This window comes from Protomyctophum parallelum (genome assembly GCF_964188405.1).
Source record: "Protomyctophum parallelum genome assembly, chromosome: 1".
NCBI lineage: Eukaryota > Metazoa > Chordata > Actinopteri > Myctophiformes > Myctophidae > Protomyctophum > Protomyctophum parallelum.
In genome coordinates this window covers 74,090,365-74,115,832 of record NC_139697.1, presented here as the reverse complement: position 1 = coordinate 74,115,832, position 25,468 = coordinate 74,090,365, and the positions used below count along the sequence as shown (strand labels likewise).

General features: G+C 41.9%; 2 protein-coding genes across 2 annotated transcripts; both read left to right on the top strand.

Moving 5' to 3' along the window:
* Window positions 1-593: 593 nt before the first annotated feature.
* On the top strand, window positions 594-4,154 carry LOC310855135 (uncharacterized protein). The gene is made up of 3 exons (XM_083760028.1): window positions 594-688; window positions 2,033-2,320; window positions 2,567-4,154. The coding sequence occupies exons 1-3, from the start codon at window positions 619-621 to the stop codon at window positions 3,730-3,732; spliced, it is 1,524 nt and encodes a 507-aa protein (XP_083616154.1). The 5' UTR covers window positions 594-618; the 3' UTR covers window positions 3,733-4,154.
* Window positions 4,155-15,389: 11,235 nt separating this feature from the next.
* LOC310866428 (uncharacterized protein) lies at window positions 15,390-23,860 on the top strand. The gene is made up of 9 exons (XM_083776041.1): window positions 15,390-15,854; window positions 17,577-17,819; window positions 18,534-18,635; window positions 20,058-20,159; window positions 20,715-20,768; window positions 20,862-20,915; window positions 21,017-21,070; window positions 21,238-21,499; window positions 23,051-23,860. Exons 1-8 carry the CDS (start codon window positions 15,410-15,412, stop codon window positions 21,495-21,497), a joined length of 1,314 nt encoding a protein of 437 aa, XP_083632167.1. The 5' UTR covers window positions 15,390-15,409; the 3' UTR covers window positions 21,498-21,499; window positions 23,051-23,860.
* The last annotated feature ends 1,608 nt before the right edge of the window (window positions 23,861-25,468 follow it).

Sequence of the window (25,468 nt, the reverse complement as noted above, 5' to 3'; positions counted from 1 at the left end):
CACACACACACACACACACACACACACTGAACCAAGACTTCGAGTGTTGACCTGAAGAGGATCATTTCAGTATTATGGTTATGAACCTGAAAAGTGAATGAATTAGTGAACATTTCCTCCCCTTTTTCTCAACCATAATTTGCACAAATCATTGGTAATTATTACTTGCACTGGCTTTAATCGGCTCGGTATGTATGTCGTGGGAAACTAAGAATGGTGGTCCCTTATTGGCTGTTGATGGTGACATAACTAAGGTACATTTCAAGGTTGGTATAAGGTCAATAACGGGTAGCAGTTGTAATTGACATTAGTTAGTAGCAGTACTTGCATGCTGTGATTGCGCACAAGTAGGCCATGTGTACAAGGTGCAAGTTGGCACCTCGACAGAGTGCATTTCTAGTTATTCTTTTTAATGGCAGAATTAATTCTACTTCCCTTTTAGGGAGAAGTGATCCTTTTCCAAATAAAATTCAAGACTGTGCAAAACAAATTGAAGTAAAGTGCTTTGACCAGTGATGAACCCGATAAGATACTCAAATAAGATCCCTTCTAAATTAACATCTCTGGGATTTTAATTGTTTAATTCCAGACTGTGTGGAGTCCAGACTGCAGGTACAGATGAACTCTCCAGACCCAGTCAGACCTGTTTCAATGGATCAGGAGGAACCTGAAGACCAGCCAGACCTCAGTAAGTTTCACTGTGTCTCTCAAGGTATTTATCGTCACATACAACAATTGCTTAGCACTATTGGCAGTGAAGTTATGTGCTTTTTTTGGTAATGTTTATTTAATCGGCCACTGATCGGTGATCGGCCATATCGGCCAATATTCACTCCGATCGGTCATCGGCAATTAATCCTATCTGGAGAAACCGATATTTTATACCATAAGTGGTATAAAAGTCAGATATTGTATAATATAATTTCGCATCTTTGTGACAGGCCTAAACATTCTCCCCTTCCTCCCCAGTGTCCCCACACACAGGAATGACAAATTTTGGAAATACGCACAAGATCGGTATCAGCCGATCATGAGAAAAACGATCCGTGATCGGGATCGGCCCCAAAAAACTTAATCGGAGCATCCCTATTATTTGGGCACTTCAGGTTATAACTAAGATACACACTTGTGCTTAAATCATTAGATCATAGTGTCCCTTTGTTTTTAAGTGGTGCAACCACTTCATTAAGTAGCTTTGTGTGTGTGTGTGGCTGGCTTACTGGCTGGGTCTGAGCACGAAAATAGCATTTGGTTGGTTTTCAAAACCAAGTGTCACTGTTGTGCAGCCTACATATTAACTGTATACAGTTAATATGTAAAATATCAGAGTACAGCACAGGGACCCCCTGGGGGACCCCCACATGGTAACTGTCATTTCTCAACCATTTTGGACGTGGGGCGGCTCGCCGGAACCGGGCCAGCACCCTGGGCGCGTTCCTGGGGGTCTGGGATGTTCCGGGGACCACCACACGGAGTTGCACCACTTACTTCACACGGGTGTGATTTTTTTTTAAAGACAGACAGAATAGAAGCCACCTACATTCAATACATCAACAAAGAAAAAATACAAACTAAAAAACAAGACACAAGAAAGTAAAAGAAAGGAGGAAAACAAAGTTATGTGCTTAAACAGTGGAATAAAATAAACAGTAACAGTAGTACTACAAAACATAATAATAATAGAAACACATTCAAAGACAATTTAACAGAATAGTAGAATGTTTTATTTAGAATTTGGTCAGTTATGCATAATAAACAACATGTTTTAATGATTAAATTTCAATTTGTTCTATCTCCATAATTCATTCGTTGAGTAATATATGGATTCAGGTTACTTTTTTAAATGTATTTTTCTAGAATCTTGCTAAAACTTTGAAGCCTGATTTATAGTTTCCAGAACCACCTGTAACCACCTGCACTTATTTACTAACTGTTTGGTCAGTCTTCGTAGGTGATAGCTTTGTACAATGATAGCTCTGGAAAATGGAAAAATAGAACCCAGTGTTGATTTATGTTATTTTTCTGCTCCTAGACATCCTGCACATGGTTGTATGTAAAGAGGAGGTTTCTCCTGAACAGGAGAGGAGCCCCAGTCTGCTCCAGGAGGAAGCAGATCCTCCATACATTAAAGAGGAGCAGCAGGAGGAGCTACTTCAAAGACCAGAGGAGCCTGATGGGTCAATGTCGACATTACTAGCAGTGAAAAGTGAAATTGATGAAGAAGACTCACGCTGGTCTCAAGTTGAAGTTGAACTTGAATCTGACACTGAAGTAACTGAACTTACTGAAGACAGTGATGATTGGGAGGAGACCCGTGAAGGTCAGTCAGTGTTAAACTCAGGGACAGGACTTACATGTGTGTGGAACTATGGGAGTTGGCACGACTAAATTGGGGAATGAAAAATAATAAGAGGGAAGCCGTAGTGCTCCTAAACAACTGACTGTTTCATGATTGAATCTTTTCAAGGTGTATCTGTATTCTGTATATTATTTTAACCTGTCCCTCAATTTCTCTCCTCTCTCCTGCTCTCTCTCTTTCTCTCTCTCTCTCTCTCTCTCACCCCAGGAGAGATATCCCAGTCTTCACAGACTCAATTATTCTCCTGTTCTGAGTGTCCATGCGCCTTCACATCTCAGGTCTTCTTCCATAAACACATCAGGACGAGACACAATGACCTCTACTGCCAAATGTTGAGTAATGGACAGATCGCCTCAGCAGCCTGTCAGCAAATCATCAGCTCTGTATCCAGCCAGAAACAAGGAGACACAGACCAACCAACATCTTCCAGTCATCACTTGAAAAAGACTATCTTTACAGAGACTTCAATTGGACTAAGAGAAGTAAAGACATCTCATCAGATTCTTCCAGGAAAGAAAACCAACATCTGTAAACATTGTGACAAGAGTTTTAGAAAATCAGGGGACCTGAAGACACATCAGCGTATCCACACTGGAGAAAGACCTTACCAGTGTAAACAGTGTGACAAGAGTTACATTTTGTCAAGTCGCCTGAAGACACACGAGCGTATCCACACTGGAGAAAAACCTTTCCACTGTAAATACTGTGACAAGAGTTACATTTTGTCAAGTCATCTGAAGACACACGAGCGTATCCACACTGGCGAAAAACCTTTTAATTGTAAACATTGTGACAAGAGTTTTAGTGAGTCAGGTCTGCTGAAGAGGCACCAGTATGTCCACACTGGGGAAAAACCTTTCCACTGCAAATATTGTGACAAGAGTTTCAGTCAGTCAGGTCCACTGAACAAACACCAGGCTATCCACACTGGGGAAAAACCATTCCACTGTAAATATTGTGACAAGAGTTTCATTCAGTCATCTGACCTGAAGAAACACCATCGTGTCCACAGTGGAGAAAAACCTTTTCACTGTGCATTTTGTGACAAGAGTTTCAGTCAGTCAGCTGACCAGCAAAGACACCAGCGTATCCACACTGGGGAACTAGATTTCCACTGTGAACATTGTGACAAGAGTTTCAGTAAGTCATCTGACCTGAAAAGACACCAGCGTGTCCACACTGGAGAAAAACCTTTCCTCTGTGAACATTGTGACAAGAGTTTCTGTCAGTCATCTGACCTGAAAAGACACCAACGTGTCCACACTGGGGCAAAACCTTTCCACTGTGAACATTGTGCTAAGAGTTTTAGTCAGTCATCTCACCTGAAGTCACACCAGCATGTCCACACTAGAGAACAAATACTTCCACTATAAAAGAAAACCGCCATTGCTAAAATTAGTCATTTCCTGTTTTCAGTGATTACGCTAGAGGGCACTCTTTGCCAACCTATGAATGATGCTATGACTTCCAGAGAAGATTAAGAAGAATGCACCCGTAAATCACGTGAAACAAAATCCAGACCGTCCACTCCAACGCTAAAGGATTTTTTAAAAGGCATCTATCTCTGATTTATTTTCCCAGATTGCGTTTTTGGTGAAAACACCACCAGTACAATTATATAGTGGCTAAGATATTTATTAATTTTTTACCTTGAGATGTTAAACTAGTTTGGTGTTATTCATTTATAATAGAAATAGAATATGACGTCACCTTTGAAAGTTCAGCTGCAAAGCTCCCAGGATGTCGCTGTCTATCCATTGAACTCCACTCCACTTGACGCTGTATAAATGACCATGTATTAATAAACCATATCAGTTGTATAAGGTAGAACTCTTTCTAGAATCTTAGTTTTTATAATATGATTTAATGTCATGTTGCTGTATTCCAGGGGTGCCCAAAAGGTAGATTGTGATCTACCAGTAGGCCACAAAGGCTGTGCAGGTATACCAAATGACTTGACCCTAAAATATTATAATCTATCACTTGGAATTAATATTGATTGATTTACATCAAAAAGGGCCTGTCAGCACAAACCCACAATGCAATACTTTGTTTTCAAGAGTGTTGTGCATAAACATCAGTAGCATTACAAAGTTGCAAGAAAACCTACCAAATCCATTTCTCCCCCCTATTTCCTGTTCCAAGTGTGTCTTATGTAAACTTTAAAATATTTCCAGCAAAGGGATAATGATGACCTTTATTTTGGTCAGTAGATCTTGTTTAACTGGTCATTTTGAAAGTAGCTCTCGAGTCAAAAAAGTGTGGGCACCCCTGCTGTATTCTATTAATGTGACTTATTAAATATCAGTTAACTGAGGGGAACATACTTTGTATGCATTTTTTATTAATTATGTCAGTAATTAGTACACTTAATGGAATGGCTATGATTACTATTAAGTCTTATTACAATTACTATCATATACCATCACCTTTGTTGTATTCTCTAAACTGGACCCTCGTCTGGTTCTGACAGACAGGTAGTGTGTGCAGACTGGGTGGTGTGTGATAATCCGGTCCTTTGGTACGGCGACTGCGGCGACGGGCCCGGGAGAACAACAACGCGACACGAGACAGTATCACGCTAAAGGTTCACAAAGTTTATTATTATAGGAAACATATAGTGCTGGATCATAATGACGTGACAATAAGATATGAGACAAAGTATCGTGACTAATGCAGCAAGGTTGACCTTGCTGGCGCTGAGATGTCTCGTAGCCTATCTATAAAGTATGCTACAGTACAGGCAGACTGAGGCAGTACACAATACATATCAAGTACACTTACATGACATATCAAGTTCAAGTACACAGACTTAGATGTACATGGGCAACTCATGATATAACAACCTGTATGATACGATTGTGATGTGATAGCAAATTAAAGGCTATGCAAAGCACTACACACACGCAATATGTTATTATTATGCTATGCTATATAAATGTAATTTACCTTCTATTATCAGGAAGGTGAAACATAAGATATGATCTCATAGTCATAACATTACTACATTTTGGATGTGTGGAAGAATTTACTCTGGAGCCACTTTAATGATGTTTGGGAGAAAAACACTTTCCTGGGGTATTTATGTGGGTAATATGTGTATTTAGATATTTTAATATTTCAAAGTGTCTGGTCTGACTCCCTTCCTTTTCTGGTCTACATTGGGTATTGGAATTCAGCTTTAGACAGCCTTCCACAACTTTCACAAGGTGGTGTGAGTGCACTAAAGCATTATGGTCATCCAGCAATCCAGTCAATCCCTAGTCAAACAGACTACATTATTTTTCTGGCCAGAGTGCATATTTAAAATTGTGCTACTGTTATATTATATGTTATTCTATTTATAGTGACTCATAGGAATAGACTACGTGACAACCAGGAATAGTCTGGTGACCATCGGAGAGACGGGTGGCAGCCGGAAAGTAGATGGCACCCGGGAGCAGTATGGGTTGGCGCCCCAGCCTGTGTCTTCCGTGAGGAAGAAGCCCAACAAACCCACGGTGAGGCCTTTAGGAGGGCCATTCAAGCGGAGCCTGCGGCACCACCAAGGGCAAGGTGGAGCCTGCTGAACCGTTGCGGCTCGATAATCCACCATTCCTGAATAAAGTGCCTGGTGCTGGGAGTCTGGTGCAACGCACAGGGCCTGACCTGGTGAGAGCAGGAGTGGACCTGGTGAGACGTAGGTTTGATTGATTGATTGAAATATTTATTAACAGTTCGTAGAATTTACAGTACATTTTAAGCACAAACTCAATACAAAGACTGTTAACTGTGAGTGGACGACCCGATTAAGCATTACACTTGTTTACAACAGGGTCCACATTGTTCAATTCATCAAAACATTAGACATACAAAAACATTTAGAGACATACAAATAGACATTTCTATGTAGCTAAAGAACAGAACAGGAATTCATCATATAGGAAGCAAAAAAGGGAAAAGATACATTATACAGTGAGGGGAAATGGGGGGGGGGGGGGTGGGGTGGTGGGGATTCAGATTTTACAGAGGCCAGTTTCGAATTGCAGCCATCCATAGGTGCCCTTTGAGAGCGGTTTTGAAGGAGTCAAGGGATTCACATGTCTTAATGACTGTTGGTAGGGCGTTCCACATTTTGGTGGCATAGGAGCGAAAAGAATTTAGTCCCTTGTTTGTGCCGAATCTGGGTTGTACATGGTTTGTTGCACTCCCTCTGGTGTTGTGGGTGTGGACTTCGTTTACATTAAGGAAGTATTTAGACAGGTACATGGGTATCTTGGTGGTGTATCGAATCTTGTGGACCAGACCCATTGCAAGATGCTGTACTCTGTCGTCGGCCATCCCAGCCTGTCAAAGTGGGCAGGGGTGAGGTGGGTTCGGGGGGTGAGGCCAAGTAGGAGCCAGTTTGTTTTGGGAGGTCTGGAGCCTTGTTGTTTGCCTTTGAGGTGCTGTGGTACCAAGAGGTGGATGCATAGTCAAAGAAACCTTGTACGAGGGCTCCTGTTAAGGTCTTCAAGGTGTTTTTGACAGGAGTCAACCCACAGAGCCTAGTCAGGAGGAACGGATTGTGTGTCCCTGGTTTTTCCCTAATGGGACTGATCGAGGGTAGCTACTGGGACGTAAGTCGGGTCTTGATCACCCCGGCTGGGTCACCTGAGTGAGGGGTATGATGTTGGGAGACCCGAAACCCCGATGACCTTGGGATACATCACTGAGGATACGTCCCAGGTGCATCCATGTATGTATGTATATATTTTTTATAGGGCTGTCAATCGATTAAAATATTTAATCTGATTAATCGCATGATTGTCCATAGTTAACTGTGATTAATCGCATATTTTTTATCCGTTCTAAATATACCTTAAATCAGTGGTTTTCAAGATTTTTCATATCAAGGTCCATTATTTATTCTGCATTTGAGCCATGGACCACCATTTGATGACATTTAGCCTTCCAGACCCAAACTAAAGAACTGTATTGATGTTGGCCAATGGTACCATTACAAGAGATAACAGGCCATGTTGATCAAAATAACATGTTTTCTAAGTTTTCTAATTGTGTAGACTTAAATTAACTTAAGTAATGCAGCTGTTTAACAATTATTCAACTCTTCAGTGTAAAATTGCCATGCATCTCTCAACCATTCTGTCAAACTTCACAGTGCGTTAATCGCGCGTTAAAAAGAATAGTGCCGTTAAAAGGATTGTGAGTGGCCCAGGCCGTAGCGTAACGGTCTGGGCACCGGACTGGTGATCCAGTCGCGGTGTGCCGCGGGTTCGACTCCCGGACCCGACACGGCCTTTACCGCATGTCATCCCCCCATCTCTCTCCCGTTTCCTGTCAGCCTACTGTCTATCCCTTAAAAAACCAATAAAGGCGTAAGCCACAAAAAAATATCTTAAAAAAAAAAAAAAAAAAAGGATTGTGAGTTAACTAGTTAACAGTGCGTTAACTTTGACAGCCCTAATTTTTTAATCTACTACAAATACTATAAACATTGAGTGACTAGAGTTTCTTCCAGCAGTGAAATGTCCCTTTAACTGTAGTGTCACATGATTACAGATAATAATAATAATAATAATAATAATAAACTTTATTTATATAGCACCTTTCATTAAAGCATTAAAACAGGCATGCAGTTAAAACAATATAGGACAATAACGCAGTGTCAAATCAGGAGAAGGCAGTGGTTAAAGATAAGAACAGATAAAATAAGGCAACGACATTAAAAAACAAGCAGTAATACAATACAGTGAGGACGTGAATAACAAAAAATAAAAGATCACTTAAAAGCAATGTTGTAGAGGTGGGTCTTGAGCTGAGCTTTAAAAATGTCTACAGAGGCTGCCTGACGAAGGTACAGTGGGAGCTTGTTCCATGCCGACGGCCCGTAGAAGCAAAAAGCTGCTTCCCCGTATTTTTTAGTTGCCATTTTTTTAGGCAAAGCGAGCAGGCCAGCAGTGGAAGACCTTAGGGGCCGGTTTGGGACATATTTAGGCAGGCAGTCATGTAGGTAGGAAGGTGCGAGACCATTGAGAGCTTTATAGACAAGTAAAATAAATTTAAAATCAATCCTAAAAACAACAGGAAGCCAGTGCAGTGATGCCAAAACTGGAGTAATATGTTCTCTCTTAGTTCTAGTTAAAACTCTAGCTGCTGCATTTTGGACAAGTTGAAGTCTGTCAGTTGTTTTCTTAGGCAGTCCTGAAAAGAGCGCATTGCAGTAGTCAAGCCGAGAAAAAACAAAGGCGTGGATTAGCGTTTTTGCATCGTCCAAGGACAAATAGGCTCTGATTCGTGCAATATTTCTAAGGTGAAAAAAGGCAATCTTGGTAACATGATTAATGTGTGAATTAAAATTCAATTCAGAATCAATAATAACCCCCAGGTTCTTTACTGTACTGTCAGGGCCGGCCTTCAGATCAGGCAGATCAGGCAAATGCCTGGGGCAACAGGAGCGTGAGGGGCAGCAGAGCCGTCAGCCCAATCGCAGAAACATTCGCTTTTTTTTCAAGCAGGCACGGAGCGCTCCTAAACAGTTGAGCAGGCTGCTCCTGTGGTCATTTTTATGGCCACAGGAGGGAGCTAATCGTCCAGTGTGAAACAATAATAAATCAGTCATGTATTATAGCCTTTGTGATATAAATTACTCTACATTGGTCACGGGAGGGGGGCATCTGGAAATATTATGCCTGGGGCAACATTTTCAATAAGGCCGGCGCTGTGTACTGTTACTTTCTACAGTCAGGTTGCCAAGCCTGCTTAATATTGATTCTTTCTGCTCGCTAGAACTGATTATGAGAACTTATGTCTTATCCTCATTTAGCTTGAGAAAGTTCTCACTCATCCAGCATTTGATGCTAGACAGACAGGTCAGCAGTGGGTCTAAGGCACAGGGATCATCTGGGGCCACAGAAAGATATAGTTGGATATCATCAGCATAGAAATGAAAATTGACTCCGTGATTGGTAATGAGTTCGCCCAATGGCAGTATGTACAAGGAGAAAAGCAGAGGACCAAGAATCGAGCCCTGTGGAATACCAGAACTGATGTCGTGTTTGTCTGAGTCAAACTCGGCTAGATTGACAAAGTAACTTCTGTTTGATAGGTAGGAGAACCAGGACAGGGCCGTACCAGACAGGCCTATCCAGTGCTCCAGACGCTGTATTAAAATTGAATGATAAATCGTGTCAAATGCAGCCGATAAATCTAGAAGTAAGAGAACGGATACATGTTTCTTGTCAGCAGACACCCTAAGATCATTCATTACTTTGTGCTGTTTCTGTGCTGTGACCTTTCCAAAGCCAGATTGGAATTTGTTGTGCACATTATTGTTCTGTAGAAATACATCCAATTGATGGGAGATGCATTTTTCTAAAACCTTGCCCAGAAAGGGTAGATTTTAAATGGGTCGATAGTTACCCAAAACAGAGGACAAGATTATGTTTCTTGAGTAGGGGCCTAACTACAGCAAGTCTGGGAACTAAGACGCCTGATTGTAGAGAGCTGTTTACAATTTTTAGGATATCTCCAATCACACTGTCTAAGACCTCTTTGAGAAAGGTGGTGGGAATTGTATCCAATGAACAGGAGGATGATGTCATCTGTGATATAGTTTTGCGGAGTTCGTCTTCATCAATTGCGCAGAACGATAATAGGCTCCCCCTGGGGAGATCTACCCTGGGACCATTAGCTGCTGTTTGAAGGTTTGCGCTAGCAGCAGCTAGCATCATAATATCAGCTCTAATGTTAAAAATGTTGTTATCAAAAAAGCATGCAAACTCATTACACTTAGCTTTAGAGGCCGGGAATGACTGCTTAAGTTGTAGGACTGTGGGGGGGTTAAAAGTCGTTCAATGGTAGAGAATAGGACTCTGGCATTTTTCTTGTTCTCGTTAATAATGCCAGAGAAATATGCCTGCCTTGCTAGACGCAAGGCTTTGTTATAGGCGACTGTTGACATTTTAAGAATCTCTAGTCTAGGTGGATGGTGAGTTTATTTTTTCTCCAAGCTCGCTCAGTTCTACGACATTCTTGCTTCAGTGAGCGTGTATGCTCACTGATGTAAAAGATTATTTTTCTACAAGCTCTCAACATCTGCAGCTACAGGAAGAGTTGAAGAAGAATATAGACTATATAGATGAAAGGAACACCTTGCCAAGTCATAAGGCCCATATGGTACAGGTTAGAATATCCATTATCCGTCTTCAGACAGTACATTTGTTAGAGTTAATATACAAAAATAATCTGTTTTGACAACACGGGCTCGGCGCTGTCCCATCCCGGGTGCCTATAGCCTGACACTGAACTTTTTAGTTTAAATATTTCGTTTCACTTCCAGAACATATATTTCATAATGGACGTGGGCGTGGCTAACGATTCAGGGCTCTGGGGCTGGAGCATACTTAAAGGCTGGAGCCAGAGACACTGAGTGAGTGACAACTTGGCTGCTCACACACACACACACACACACACACACACGGTGTGGACTGTGGAGTTACAGCCGTCAGCCGCCGTAACATTCGTTTGTGACCGTGAGGTGGAGACAGTACAAGTTCCCAGGTAGACCGAAATTTAATAATTAGTTTCCATCATCATAATCCATGGCTTTGGGGACTCGCTGTGCGGTGCACGGCTGCACCAACACACGGACACGCATGGACGAGTGGTTGGGGACAGAGTGCGTGGTCCACCGGCCGGCCACCAAGCGCCAGTGTCCCTGTCCTCCGTTGTTCACGTTCCACACAACACACGCCGAGGAGGAGGATTTGGAGTCACTGATGGAGGCTTTGAATTTGAAGAAGAGAAGAAAGCCGACGCAGAATAACGTGGTCTGTTCTCATCACTTCGTTGACGACAAAGAAGAAGAGACAAAAACAAAGTGTTGGCTGTTTGTCGACGAATTGGTGAGAACAACACCGAAGCCTTTCCCTGAGTTGTGTTTGGGACAACATGAGCAACCACCTAAGAGAGCCAAACTGGAGACGGTCTGGAACAATGACCCTGCACCTCCTCAACAAGGTATGTTATTTGGATGGGTCCTGCTATTTAACGTTGACTTGGCTGTTTTGTTTTTGGCATTTACACATTGAATTATTATTATTATATGAATTATTTGATTTCCAAATTAAACATTTGGTATTAAACAATGATAGATCTGGGCTGGTAGAAATTGCAGGCTTCCGGTCTGGCTGGCTATTGTGAAAATAATTTAGTTTCATCCATGGAAAACGAATAATAGATGGATAGCTTTATTGTCGATTCGTCAACAATACTTAAAATCCATAATTGAAAATAAATTTGGTTCCACTACTCCTTTTATTTTATTTTTAATAATGGCATACTAAAATACTAATAACACCACACAAAAAATCTGTCATTTTATAATGAGACACAATCCATAATAATAGTGTGCACAAAAAACCTGTGATGTGACAATACATTTGTCTCTGAATATGAATATATTCTTATTTAATGCCTTGCTTTCCCTCCTCCTGTTAGATACTACTGAAGCGTGTTGCAGTGAATCAACTCTACCAGGCTCCAGTGTCCCAGCGCATCAGGACACACAGGTGACCATGGTAGACTGTGTCGATGCGACTGTGGCCAGCAGCATGCTCCTTGACGACGGCGCCTCTCTTTTGCTCGCAGGAACACGTCTGGAGCATTTCCACGTCATTGTGTCGGTGTTGATGCCGTTCACCAAGCCGTCGTTTACCCTTCCCGTCGCTGATCAAATCTTGATGACCTTGATGAAGCTGAAACTGAACCTTGTCTTAGGAGAGATCGCTCAGCACTTTGATGTGTCCAAGAGCATGGCCAGCAAGGTGATCGCTCACTGGATAGATGTCATGGGTGAACAATTTAAATCTTTGATCTCCTGGCTCCCCAAAGAAACCATCCAAATGACCATGCCGTTGTCATTTAAAAAGACCTGCCCTCAGACGACCTGCGTCATTGATTGTGCTGAAAGTCTTATTCGGAGGGACAAAAAACTGGACTCCAGGGATGCCACATTCAGCAACTGCAAAGGCACCAACAACACGGCTAAATATCTTGTCGCTGTGGCTCCCAGTGGACTGATCATGTTCATATCGGGCGATTATGATGGGAGAGCGAGTGACAAGGACATCGCCAAGTCCAGCGGGTTCCTGGAGTATCTGAGGCCTGGAGATGAGGTGCTGGCTGACCAGGGGTTCGCTATACGAGATCTGCTGGATCAGAGGAGGGTCAGGTTGATCCCTGCATTCCCACACAAGGGTGGTCATCATTTGGCTGATAAAAACACCAGACGAGTTGTGAATCTGCACGTTCATGTCGAACAGGCAATCGGCAGGCTGAAATATTTCAATATCTTATCCGAAACTCTCCCCAAATCCATGGCAAAGAGGTTGGCCAAGATCTTAACCATCTGTGCCGCCCTTGCTAATCTGAGAGAAACATGAATCTGGTCCCTAGAGTTTATTCAGATTAATGCTTTGAAAAACAGTTTTTTTTTTCTTTCTTTGTATTATTGTAAATTATTAGCATTTTTGAGCCAGTGGTCAAGGCATTATTTATAGTAAACTATTAGTATTCCCCCTTTTTTCATTCTGCAAAAATAGCAAATCTACATGCTCAACAGCGTGTCATGCTGTGATGTGAGCTTGCAAATCGGCTATTTTTTCTTAAGACAGACCCCCGGGGGACCCTGGTCGGGTTCAAGTGGTTAAAGAAGACAATGACAGCTCATCCATTATGTGCAATGGGTTGACGCCCCAATGGGAGAAAGAATGAGAAAATGTTTATTCTACCAAAGCTGTGACTGGCCATTGTAAGGCGTTACACCGAAAGTAGTCTCAAACAGCCAGACCTTTCACAGCTCCGCCCACAGGCAGAGAGTAGGCGCCTGGGCGAAGCTGTGAAGAGGCAGGCTATGCGAAACTACACCAAAAGTGGTGTCTTCTTCAAACCACCTACTGAATGTCACAATCAGGGTCAAGAGTCCTGTGTAGCCATATAGGCCCACCCCTTTTGCACCTCTGTGCAAACTTGATTTGCACAGAGGTGGTCTCATCCACTTAAATGTTAATGGCCCCCTTCCCAGCCATTTTAATGGTAGCACATGCAGCTTGATAACCCCCCCCCCACACACACACCACCACCACCCCGGAGCTCTATTCTGATTGTGATTGATAGTGATCAGTAACACTATCAACACTATGGTCTTTCCAGCTCTCTATTAAACTGAAAATCGCTACATTTTCAGGTTGGGATGCCAATTTGATCTTTTCAAAGATTAACCATAGGGCCCTATTTTCGTCAGTTCCTTACCCCCTTATCCATTATCTTCTTTGCCTGTGTTTTTTTTACTATTTTGAAAAAATATATTAAAATTGTTCAACTTTGTTGAGCTTTTAGATCGGCTATTTGAACTATTCAAAAATGTTTTTCAAAATAGTTAAAAAGGCAAAAGAGGTTCAGGGATAAGGGTTTAGCACTGATGAAAATAGGGCCCATAGTGTTTTGTAGTCTGTAGCACATACTGTAGGTAAATTACATTAGAAGATGCAATATGAGTATATGACAATGTCATGTTAACTAGCTGAAGTTAGTCCAAGTGCAGATGGCTGAGCTAGCTAGACTGTGCTTTTGCTTTTCTGTAATGATAATTATACTCTTAGGCACAACTTGGTTGTGCCTACAACTCTTACCATTTTTATCGTGGTTATACCTACTCTTACTGTGTTTCCTGTATTTCATGCTTAGTGTTGTTGCTGTTATGACACCTGTATGACTCAATAAAGGTATACTGCATATAGCCTAGCTGTGTATTCATTGAGACAATGGCGATATCCCCAATAATGTGTTTAAAGGCCTATTCATACTCCAGCTTTAGGTGATAAGGTGGCCAGACCAGGCTCCAGACTTCCCAAAATAAATTGGGCAGGCTACTACTTGGCCTTACTCCCCGAAACCACCTCACCCCTGCCCATTTTGACAGGCTGGAATGGCTTAGGGTTGACGACAGAGTACAGCATCTCACAATGGGTCTGGTCCACAAGATTCGCTACGGCATAACTATACCCATGTATCTTAGTTGTGAGCGGCGGTGGCTCAGGGGTAGAGTGGCTGGATGGTAACCGCAAGGTTGCCAGTTTGAACCCGGGCTCCCCCAGAGTTAGTGTCGAAGTGTCCTTGAGCAAGACTCTGAACCCCTATTTGCTCCTGGTGTGCTGGTTGGTGTCTTGCATGGTTTCCGCCGCCATCTGTGTATGAATGTGAATGTAATGCACAATCTATAAATGCACCATTTACCATGTATCTGTCTAAATACTTCCTAAATGTCAACAAAGACAAAGTCCACACCCACAAAACCAGAGGGAGTTCAACAAACCATGTGCAACCCAGATTCGGCAAAAACAAGGGACTCAATTAATTTAGCTCGTATGCCACCAAAATGTGGAACACCCTACCAACAGTCATAAGACATGTGATTATGTGTATCCCTTGACTCCTTCAAAAACGCTCTCAAAGGGTTACTCCAAAGTGGAGTAACAAAGTATTTTTCTTCCAGTGAAAAAATAATAAAAGATTCTGCTCAGAGTGCGTCCACCGTGGAAAGTAGACTTTCTTCATAACTAAACTGTTTTTGTATTGGTAGCGAGTAGCGAAACCGATCCTTTTATCCTTTTTTTAGTCTGGCACATCGCACTGTGATGCGATGTGAGCTTGTAGATCTGCTATTTTCAATATTTGGCCTATAACAATTTATTAAATTTATGATAACAATATTTGTTTAAATAATCTTAAATTGAATAAACTGTTCAGTGTTGCACTTCTCTTCTCTACAGGTCTGAAAGGTCACATAGTAGTTACTAGTTAACGTATTTCAAAGGAAAGGAGTGCTGTTTCTCCTTTTTTGCCAAAGGGTTCTCAGATTCGTTTTCGTAGACCTCGTTGCTTATTTCTCTCACACAATCTGGCAACACTGCTTCCGGAACAGGGAACACGTAAATGGAATTATGGATTCGGATTTCGGAACGCATATGGAACAGTGAACACACAGAGCTACACAACACAACAACAAGCATGGTTACTAAACAGACTCAGAGACGCAAGTTTGATGTTAAGTTCAAAGAGGATGTTTTATGCTATGCAGCGGAGCATTCGGGAGAGAAAGCCGCGAAGCACTTTGATATCGATTCTAGACAAGTCAGATATTGGAAAAAACAAAAGGACGAGCTGATGGCAGAGCCTGACAATAAAAGATTACGTCTACCTGGAGGAGGGAGAAAGAGAGCTAGCGACGAGATGGAGACACAACTTTCAGATTGGATACGTTCAATGCAGCGCGACGAACACGACCGAGTGTCGAGGAAAACCATACAAAACAAAGCGAAGGAAATCTACTTAACAGTGAGTGATGGAGGCAAAGCGTTTGCGGCCAGTAAGGGTTGGCTGCAGAAGTTTCTGCGGCGCAATGGCCCGTCACTGAGACGACGCACCACCGTGGCACAGAAACGGAACAACCCAGGTAACTAAGTCAAAACAGCAAAAACCTTTTCATATCAAAGATCCATTATTCGTTCAGCATTTGAGCCACACGGAACACCATTAGCCTCTCAGAGCCAAGACTTGGAATATTGTGTTCCATGCTGTATTGATGTTACCATAGGAGAGATAACAGTGAAATAAGTGGTACATCATTAGCCTATTATTATTATTAGTAACAACGTGTCCCGTTTATATATTTAAATCTAAACGAGCATTAATGGGGCTGCTGTGAGAGTTCAGAATCATACAATTATGATCTAGAATTCAGTTCAGAATTGTGTTTGTGTGTGTGTGTTTCAACCCGGTCGAGAGAGAGAGTCGGACTTGACTGTGTCCGTCCCTCTCTCTCGTCCGGGTTGAAACACATCCACCACCACTAAAGAGCCGACCGTTTTTATTTTATTTATTTTTTACAGTCTATGGTGTGAACCTTAGGTGTGAACCTTTACAGTCTATGCCATAGACTGTAAAGGTTCACACCATAGACTCTATGGTGTGAACCCTATGTATGGTGTGTGAACAGGAGCGGGAAGAATTTACACACAAATTCAAAGACTGTTTGTTTTGTGGGCTTACTGGGCTAATGCTAAGTATTAGTTAGCCCTACAAGCAGAACCCAATGGTACTGAAGTTTCTGACATTTTTTAGACCCAGACCATGGGGTCCTGTTCCAGCTCTACCCTGCCACCTGGTACGTGGACATAAATAAAACATAAACACTGTGGATAACGCCTGTCTGCGCTCTTTGACGACTTTCTTTCCTTTGAGGGCTTCTGAATCTGTGAACTATAAGTACCTATACATACCACTGCGAATATCTCCTGTGGCGCGGAAGCCGTTAAGTATTTTTAATCTTTGTTTGACCGATTTGGTCGCTTTGATTCTTCTTTTCCTTCCTTGTTTATTGACACCTCATTGTACCGCCTATCTGGCTAGCTAGTGGCGCTATAGCTATGACAGAGCAGATCAGAGGCAGGGACGTAGCTGGCACAAGCCAACCGCACATCGGGAGGCGGTACAATGAACGGTAAATATACAAGAAGAATCCAAGCTTCCAAATCGGTCAAACGTATATTAAAAATACTTAACGGCTTCCGCGCCACATGAGATATTCACAGCTGTATGTATAGGTACTTATAGTTCACGAATTCAGAATAACTCAAACAAAAAAAGGCCGTCAAACGCCGCAGATACGATGTTAACGAGCATATTTATGTCCGCGTTCCGACATTCCCATACGAAAAAAAGTAACGCACAGGGACCCTACGGGTCAGCCCGGTTCGGTTCGGATTGGGCTGACCCAGGGGGTTCCGAGAGGGGCTAAGTATTAGTCAAGACTCAAGAGAGTCTAGAATCCTTGCTCACTTTAGAGGTGTTGGAGTGTTTTGTACCAGAATAAATTGTTGGCGAAGGTATGTTTTTTAGTTTTAGTTTTGTTTACATACACAATAAGAATGTAATTTGGAGTGTTGACCTGAAAGAAAAGGGTATTTTCAATATTATGGTAGTGAACCTGAACGTGTTAAAGACAGACAGTTTTTAAGTTGCTCAGTTCAGTATTTTGATATTCATGATTATCAGACATGCCCCCTTATACAAACCCATTGCAACTTCAAACTGTATTTTAATCATGATAGATTAATCATAAACACCCATCCTTGGTTCAGTGGTGATTGATATTGATTGGAATTTTTATTAACAGTTTGTCGAATAAGCACAGTTCAAGGAAAGCCGAGGAGAACGTTTGACTTGAAGTTCAAGCTAGCCGTTGTGAAATACGCAGAGCAGAACTCTGGAGAAGCAGCTGCCAGACACTTCAACGTGGACCCAAAGCAGGTCCGTGAATGGAAACAAAAGAAAGGTGAACTGGGCTCGCTGTCGGCCATACATGGCAAACGGGTTCGCTTGTCAGGTGGAGGGAGGAAGAAAGTGACTGAAGAGCTTGGTAAGTTATTTTTACAGTACCTTTTGCCATTGGGATACTATTTAGAATTATACGGTACAAATATACAGTACTATGCAAAATAAAAGCAAAAACATCAGAACCGCTTAGAAATAAAAATAATAAATAAATGAAATAACTAATTGCCAAAACACGACCCGTCTCCTCACGTATTAGGAGGGCTGTATGAATCACCAGAACCAAGGATGGGTGTTTTTGATGAATCTATGGTTAAAATGGAGTTTAAAGTTCCAATGGGTTTGTATAGGAATATCAAATATCTTCTGAATCCAGCAACCTAAAGACTGTCCGGGGTGTTCACAAAAGCCTAAAGGCCTATTCATACTCCAGTTTTATGGGATAAGGTTAGTAAAACAGAGATGTGTTTGGGTGACCAGCAGGGTGAGTAGTGAGTCGCTTATCACCATGGTGCAAGGTCATGTTGTAGTTTTCAGCGGTCACCATATCACCTAAGAGTATGAATAGGCCTTCAGAAGAGGATAAAATATTAGTATTTAATTTGTACAAAACATGATGGTTATTTTTAAGAAATATATTAAAGAGAAAAGGGACCTTAAATGTTATAAAGTGCTCTATGAAAAAGTAAAGTGATTACGCAAATAATTATTTACTCCTTCCTTATTGTGAAGATAACTGCAAGAGGAAGTCTCTCTTGTAACTAATCCTGAACTTTAGGATTTTGTCTTTTCATTGCAGATTCTGTGGAGTCCAGACTGCAGATGAACTCTACCCAGACCACAGACCCAGCCAGACTTATTTCAGTGAAAGAGGAAGACCCTGAAGACCAGCCAGACCTCAGTCAGTTTCACTGTCTTTATTACCATTCTCTAGCTTCGAGGTGTTTATTGCCAATACAGTTGCTACTTAGCTGCACTATAATTGTCTCCACCAGGCCGAAGGCATGGGGAGAGAGTATGTTTTGCACTCCGTGTGTGTCCATCCATCTGTCCGTCCGTGTGTGTCCGTCTGTCTGTGTACAGCTAATCTCCGTCACCGTTAACCCGGTCAATGCCAAATTTTCCAGAATGGCCACCAGGAGACTGACTTAAAAAAATATATATATTACTCCAGATTCTGTCCAAAAATCCTGCAAATCGTTACACACTATCTCTATAGTCTGTCCGATATTTCATATTCCATCCTAATTGGCATCCTAACATTGGCTTTCAAAGTTTGCACGTTGGCCCGTTTTGAACAAAATAAATCGTAAACGCAGCGTGCAATTTACGTGAAATCTTTCATGGAATTTCCTACTAGGCTGAGGAATATATCCCACCCTTTTCACATTGGCCTTTTATAGCGCCACCAACAGGAGGATTTTTGCAAAACACATTTTTGGAACAAAATGCCTCAAATTATGAACGCATCCAATTGCCATCCAAGGCGTAAGAAGAACCCTTTTCACATTGGCCTATTATAGCACCACCAGAAGGCCACAACCTGACCTGCCCTGGTGGAGACCTGTGCCCCAAGGGGCACTTTATCTAGTTGGCAGTGAAATTATTGTGCTCCATCAGTGTGGAATAAGATATACTGTAGATACAAATTGAATATATATATATATATATATATGGCCTTTTCCTCTGCCAGCAAATCCCAAAAGTCAGCGTGCTGAACAACAGGATGTCTTTGTAAGTTCGTTCAGATCTGCTTGTGTGCAGACTGCACTCGCTGTTGACTTTAGTGCAACATCGAGTGTTGCGCAACAGCAGGACGTCATCGAAAATGTTCCCCCCCCTGTTTAGCCGACGAGACCGAAAATCTTAAAATGTTAACTCTTGATCTAAATCTTAACGTCTAATTCTAAGCAAAGATCATATATTGGATGGCCCACCGCTGTCCCGTTGCTAGTCGCGGTAGATGTAATCATACCTCCTGTTGTTGTCGATCGCCTCTAGAGTGTTTTGGCTACATCTAGCTGCTAACAGCCACATCCGGGATAACATCCGGTCCGTCGGTAAAAGTTCTCCGCTACTATAAATCGCAGGGCGGCGGGCGCTATGATTTAATGGATTAAATAACCCTGGGCGTTCGGGGTGTTAATAGTGTAAGCTGACAGGAAATGGGGGAGAGAGATGGAGAGTGACACGCAGCACAGGTGGTCGTGATCGGGTAGATCGAGTCGAACCTGCGACACACTGACGAGGCTTGGGCCTCCAGTCATAATTCTTGATGCCTGATGTCTCCAGTTATTTAAGTCCTTATTCATATTCATTTCAGACCAGTGTGTGGAGTCCAGACTGCAGGTGACAATGAACTCCCCAGACTCATCCATGGCCATTTCTATTAAACAGGAGGAACCTGAAGAGCACCAACACCTCAGTAAGTTTCATGTTTTCTCTACACACACACACACACACACACACACACACACACACACACACACACACACACACACAGAGAGAGAGAAAGAGACGGCATGATGAGGAGAACCCAGCCCTTGTCTTTAAACGTCTTTCTTGAATAGACCACTCTGTGGAATCATATTGATCGTCATACACAGACACACACACAGCGGAGTAGAGAAAGCTTCTAAGCACCGTCTTTGTAAGTTCGTTCAGATCTGCTTCTGCGCAGACTGCACTCGCTGTTGACTTGAGTGCAACAGTCAGACAAAACTAGTCTCCCATCGATGTTTATCCAATTTGTCCCACACCTTTCGTTAACATGCAATGTGTTCTTTCATTTCCTGAAGACCTTTGTAAAGTCTGGAGATCATTCTATAGCATGATTCGGAGTTTAGTTAAGCACCTGTATACTTTTAATAGCCCTGATTTGACCTTATGTGTTTACATTTCAGAAAATGTGTTGTATTTGATGGCTACACCATGCTTTTCTTTTGAATCTTAACCACCCCTTTCTTTCCCATTTCTTAAGGCGCATGTCTACAGCCATATCAGGTGTCCGGCCATGTGTTTCCTACTGAAAGAGGTAATATATGCATGTTAATTATAACCGTCAACACCAATCCAAATTCCAAACCATACAGTAGTACACAATATATGTTTGAAACTTACTTCATAGAAAGAAGTGTGCAGCTTCCGCATCCCAGCTACGACATCTACTTTGATGACAGTAGTAAGAGAATTATGCATATTACTCAAGACTATTTACAAATTAACAATTACAAATCAAGCCATAAAGCTGTGCACAATAAAATGTTGAACCTTTCTTATTAGACGAAACTCAGCTTTCGCAAGGCTCCAGGCAGGACCACTTTGCTGTTGAAAGGGGTTAGATTAAGATATGCATATTAACGTACGAAGCCAAGACGTACGAAGCCAAGACAGACAACTCAAACCCAATGTAATATATGATTTTAACATAGTGTGTTTGACGTGATACAATACAAAATCCATTTCAGCGCAATGTAATAAATGGTTGACCCTTTGTTGAATAGGACCCAGTCAGCAGCAGACAGCCTCTGCGTCTGGGCAGCTGGGTGCAGGGACAGGCCACGAGCCACCGGATGCCTTTGAGCAGAGTGTTCTGCATAGCCTGCAGGAGCTGAGGGAGGAGGGCCGCCTGGAAATGGACACGCATTACTTTATGCATTTTGTGGGCCATCGCATGGACAAATTAAATGCCAGGAAGAAGGCCAAACTTCAAATGGCCATTCACCAGGCACTTCTAGACGCTGAACGCAGCGACAGCGACTAAAAGTATTTTGTTTTATTCTTTTATCTGAGTTGGTATTTGGCATTGAGGAGGAAGGAGAAGGCATTATTACGCAGCGTAAAGATGTCCCGTGGACTAATGAAGAGATTAGAAGCCCTTATCGCAATATGGCCAGACGATTTAGACAAGGTCAGACATTTATCAAATGCTGAAAAAACACTGCAGTGTACAGGATATTTAGCAAGAGAATGGAGGCAATTGGGCTCAGTCGCACATTTGCACAATGTCACAGTAAAGAGTTTGCAGCACTCGCAGTAGCCTACAGACCTGAACTGGGAACTTGACGGCTCTGCTGATCTGGAGTCAGATAAAAGTCGTAGGTTTGTTTGCGTAGACAGTAGGCTACTGCTATTTTAACCTACCATGTTTAATTGTTTATTTATTATTTATGTATGTACTGTATGTAGGCTAGCCGCTAGGCTACTTCATAAAAGTTGGTAAAGTTGTAGCGATCTGCTATTGCACACACACAATCATCTACTAGTCCCCGACGCGTCCACGTTACTCTCATTTTACGTCCTAACTATTACTCGAGGTATACGTTTAACGCCATAGATTTCACTGTGTAGTTTATGAATTGAACACATTGACCAAGTTCCTTACTGCGATTACAAAGCAGTGTGAAAGCAAACTCAGCTAATTTAAAATGCAAGAATGATGCAACTTCACTCCCAATTTCACAGAATCTACCGAATTACAGGTGTGAATGTGATGTGATTTCACTATATTATAGTCGCACTTTGAAATGAATGAATAACTAAAGTAGGTTGCAGTACACACTGCAGTTACAATTTACAATTTAGCCATTTAGCAGACGCATTATCATGAAACATGCGTAAGCTAAGAACGTAACTGGAATATCTATATAATGAAACTATATACTATACTATGCTATACATATGTACTATGAAGTGCTATGACTACATGCAATGCAATTCTAGTCTACATAACAACATGCTATTATGGAATTCCAAATTAGTCCACTGTAAATGGAGCATTTTCTTTAGACATTGCTGATTTATTCATCATAAATTATTTTGCATTAATGATTATGAAATATTTATCAAATGTGTTGGTCACATGAAAGTGAGCATTGTCTAATTCACTATGGGAGACCATTTTGTAACACCAAGTGTTACAGTATCATAATTACCAAGTTACTTCACGCCCATTGAGATGCTTGTTAAATGACGGGATTTCTCCATATAAATAATTGGTAGTTTCAGTAGCAAGAGCATCAAAATGTTTTCTAAATCTAGAATCATCACTGAAGAAGGTGATGATTGGGAGGAGACCAGTTGAGGTCAGTCAGTGTTAAACTCAGGGACAGGAACTACATGTGTGGCGAAGGGAACACCGGGAAATGGCAGAACGACGAATTGGGTAATAAAAGAGGGAGATGAAAAAACTATTTAATTAGAAATAATAACAAGGAAGCTAGTGTTAATTTGATGATGGAAGCTTTCAAGTACTCACCAGTTCTAACCTTCTAAGCTCTCTCTCTCTCTCTCTCTCCTGCCCCCCCCCCCCCCCAGGAGAGATATCCCAGTCTTTATGGCCTCTACTGCCAAATGCTGAGTAATGGACAGACAACATCATCAGCCTGTCGGCAAATCTCAAGCTCTACAACCTGGGACAGGTTTCCACTGTAAACCTTGTGACGAGAGATACGTCAGCGTGTCCACACTGGAGAAAAACCTTTCCACTGTAAACACTGGCAAGGGTTTCAGTCAGTCAGGTAACCTGAAGATACGCCAGCGTATCCACACTGGAGAAAAACCTTTCCACTGTAAAGTGTGTAAAAAGAGTTTCAGTCAGTCCGGTCACATGAAAATACATCAGCGTATCCACACTGGTGAAAAACCTTTCCACTGTAAAGTGTGTAAAAAGAGTTTCAGTCAGTCCGGTCACATGAAAATACATCAGCGTATCCACACTGAAGAAAAATCTATCCACTATAAATCAATAACTCCGCTCACTTGAAAAGGCACCAGTGTATTGACACCAAATGCAGGTGGATAGAAAAGCAGAAATACTATGGATATTCATACTGCTCTTGTCAACATTCCCCAGTTCTTTCGTTTATCCGATTAAATCCTTACTTAGCCTCTATAACATTCATCTTGATTCATATTTATGTAATTATGTTTATTATTTTTTATTATTACTAGACCTGTACGTGCCTACTTGAGAAAGATGCGATCTGGAGAACTGTGGGTCCGACCGACTCGATACCGGGCACTGCACTCCTTGAGCGGGTGTGGAACGTGTGTGTCGAATTTGAAGTCGGTGGGGCAAATGGTTCTCTAGTAACTAGAGTCTAGTTACCTGCATTACAACCGTACACACACACACACACACACACACACACACACACGCAGACAGAGACGCAGACAGAGACGTGGATGCCATTATAGTCCAGGGTCAGACGATAAGGACTGCTCGCTTGTCTGGGGCATGTTAGAAAACCACCTGCCTATTCTGAATCTCATAGGCTGAACAGTGCTCTAGATCAGGGGTTTTCAACCCTTTTCAAGGTCCATTGTTTATTCGGCAGTTGAGCCACGGACCACAATTTGATGACATTTAGCCTTTCAGACCCAAATAAAACATAGAATATCTTATTATCGTTGAATACGATTTAGTCCGCAATTCCATGCTGTTTTGATGTGGTACCATGGTACCACAGATAACAGGCAAATGTTGATCAAAATAAAAAATCTTCGACATTCTCTCTAAATGTGTCGACTAATACAGATGTTTAACAATAATGAGTTAACAATAGTTGACAGAACATTATTCATTGACTTGGCACAGAGACCTGCAGAGATGGTGTTTGCAGAAAGGCAGGTGTTTGCAAGCACATGGTTGTGGTTGGGCTGAAGGTTTCACATCTGTCATGTGTAGTCTAGTCTAGTGAGGTTTATTTAACCACATCGGTTGGCTCATAAGGCAAATAGTTAAATGCTGAACCTATAGTGTGGACACTGGATGCATCCCAGGAAGAAGCCCACCAAAGGTCAGTACATCAAAAAGTGCCAAAATTATACATTATCTGTGGTGTTCATTTGATGAAATTAAGTATATGCACAGGCTCCAAGTTTATTTTGACATGATGTACATCAGTCAAATACGCATCATTAGAGCAGTATAAACATACTGAAGTTGTGCATGTTAAGGGGATGCTGCACCCTCACTAGAAGTTACAATAAATGTGTGATGTATGTTATGTTGTTTGAGAGTATTGAGGCACGGAGCACATCTTTAATGCTGGCTCCTGGCCATTTAAATAAATCCTCCATCGTGGCTACAAGTGTGCAGCCTTTTCTTTACAGCACGGAGCTGTGAATGTGATGTTTATACACCCTTGTTATTGTCTTGGTAAAATTGCGATAGTTTTAACCCATCAAGACCTGAGGCCTATTCTAAAAGCTTAAAATTAAGCAGACGTACAAGCTGACAGCACGGCACGAAATTGTATGCTGTGAACTTGTATATCTGCTATATTTGAAAAGCTAACGCAAAAAACGCTACAATCCATACGTTTTATCTCTCCTGGTTGAGTTTCAGCAATGATTCAATGATGTTCAAATGAAAATAAAGTTAAACATTCCAAGCACAGTGTTAAATCCAGTGCTCCATCTGCTTATTGACTGTCACCCAGGTGACAGGTGTCCTATACCTGACGGTTCCTCTAGGTCTAGGATGACTACCTCCACTGCTGCAGATGTGCTAGATGTGATTTAATTTAACACACCAACATTGAGTTGCAATTATGTTGTAGGCCTATCAAACTACAGCCGGGATAAACCCACATATCTGTATGATGCAGATGATCATTATCCTTAAGTTCTGTTATCTCCCTGACCATTTCTCTTTAACTCCGGGGTTGGCAAAATGAGAAACAACATATTGTGGAGGGCCGGGCCAAAAGTCTGAACTCAATTCTACAT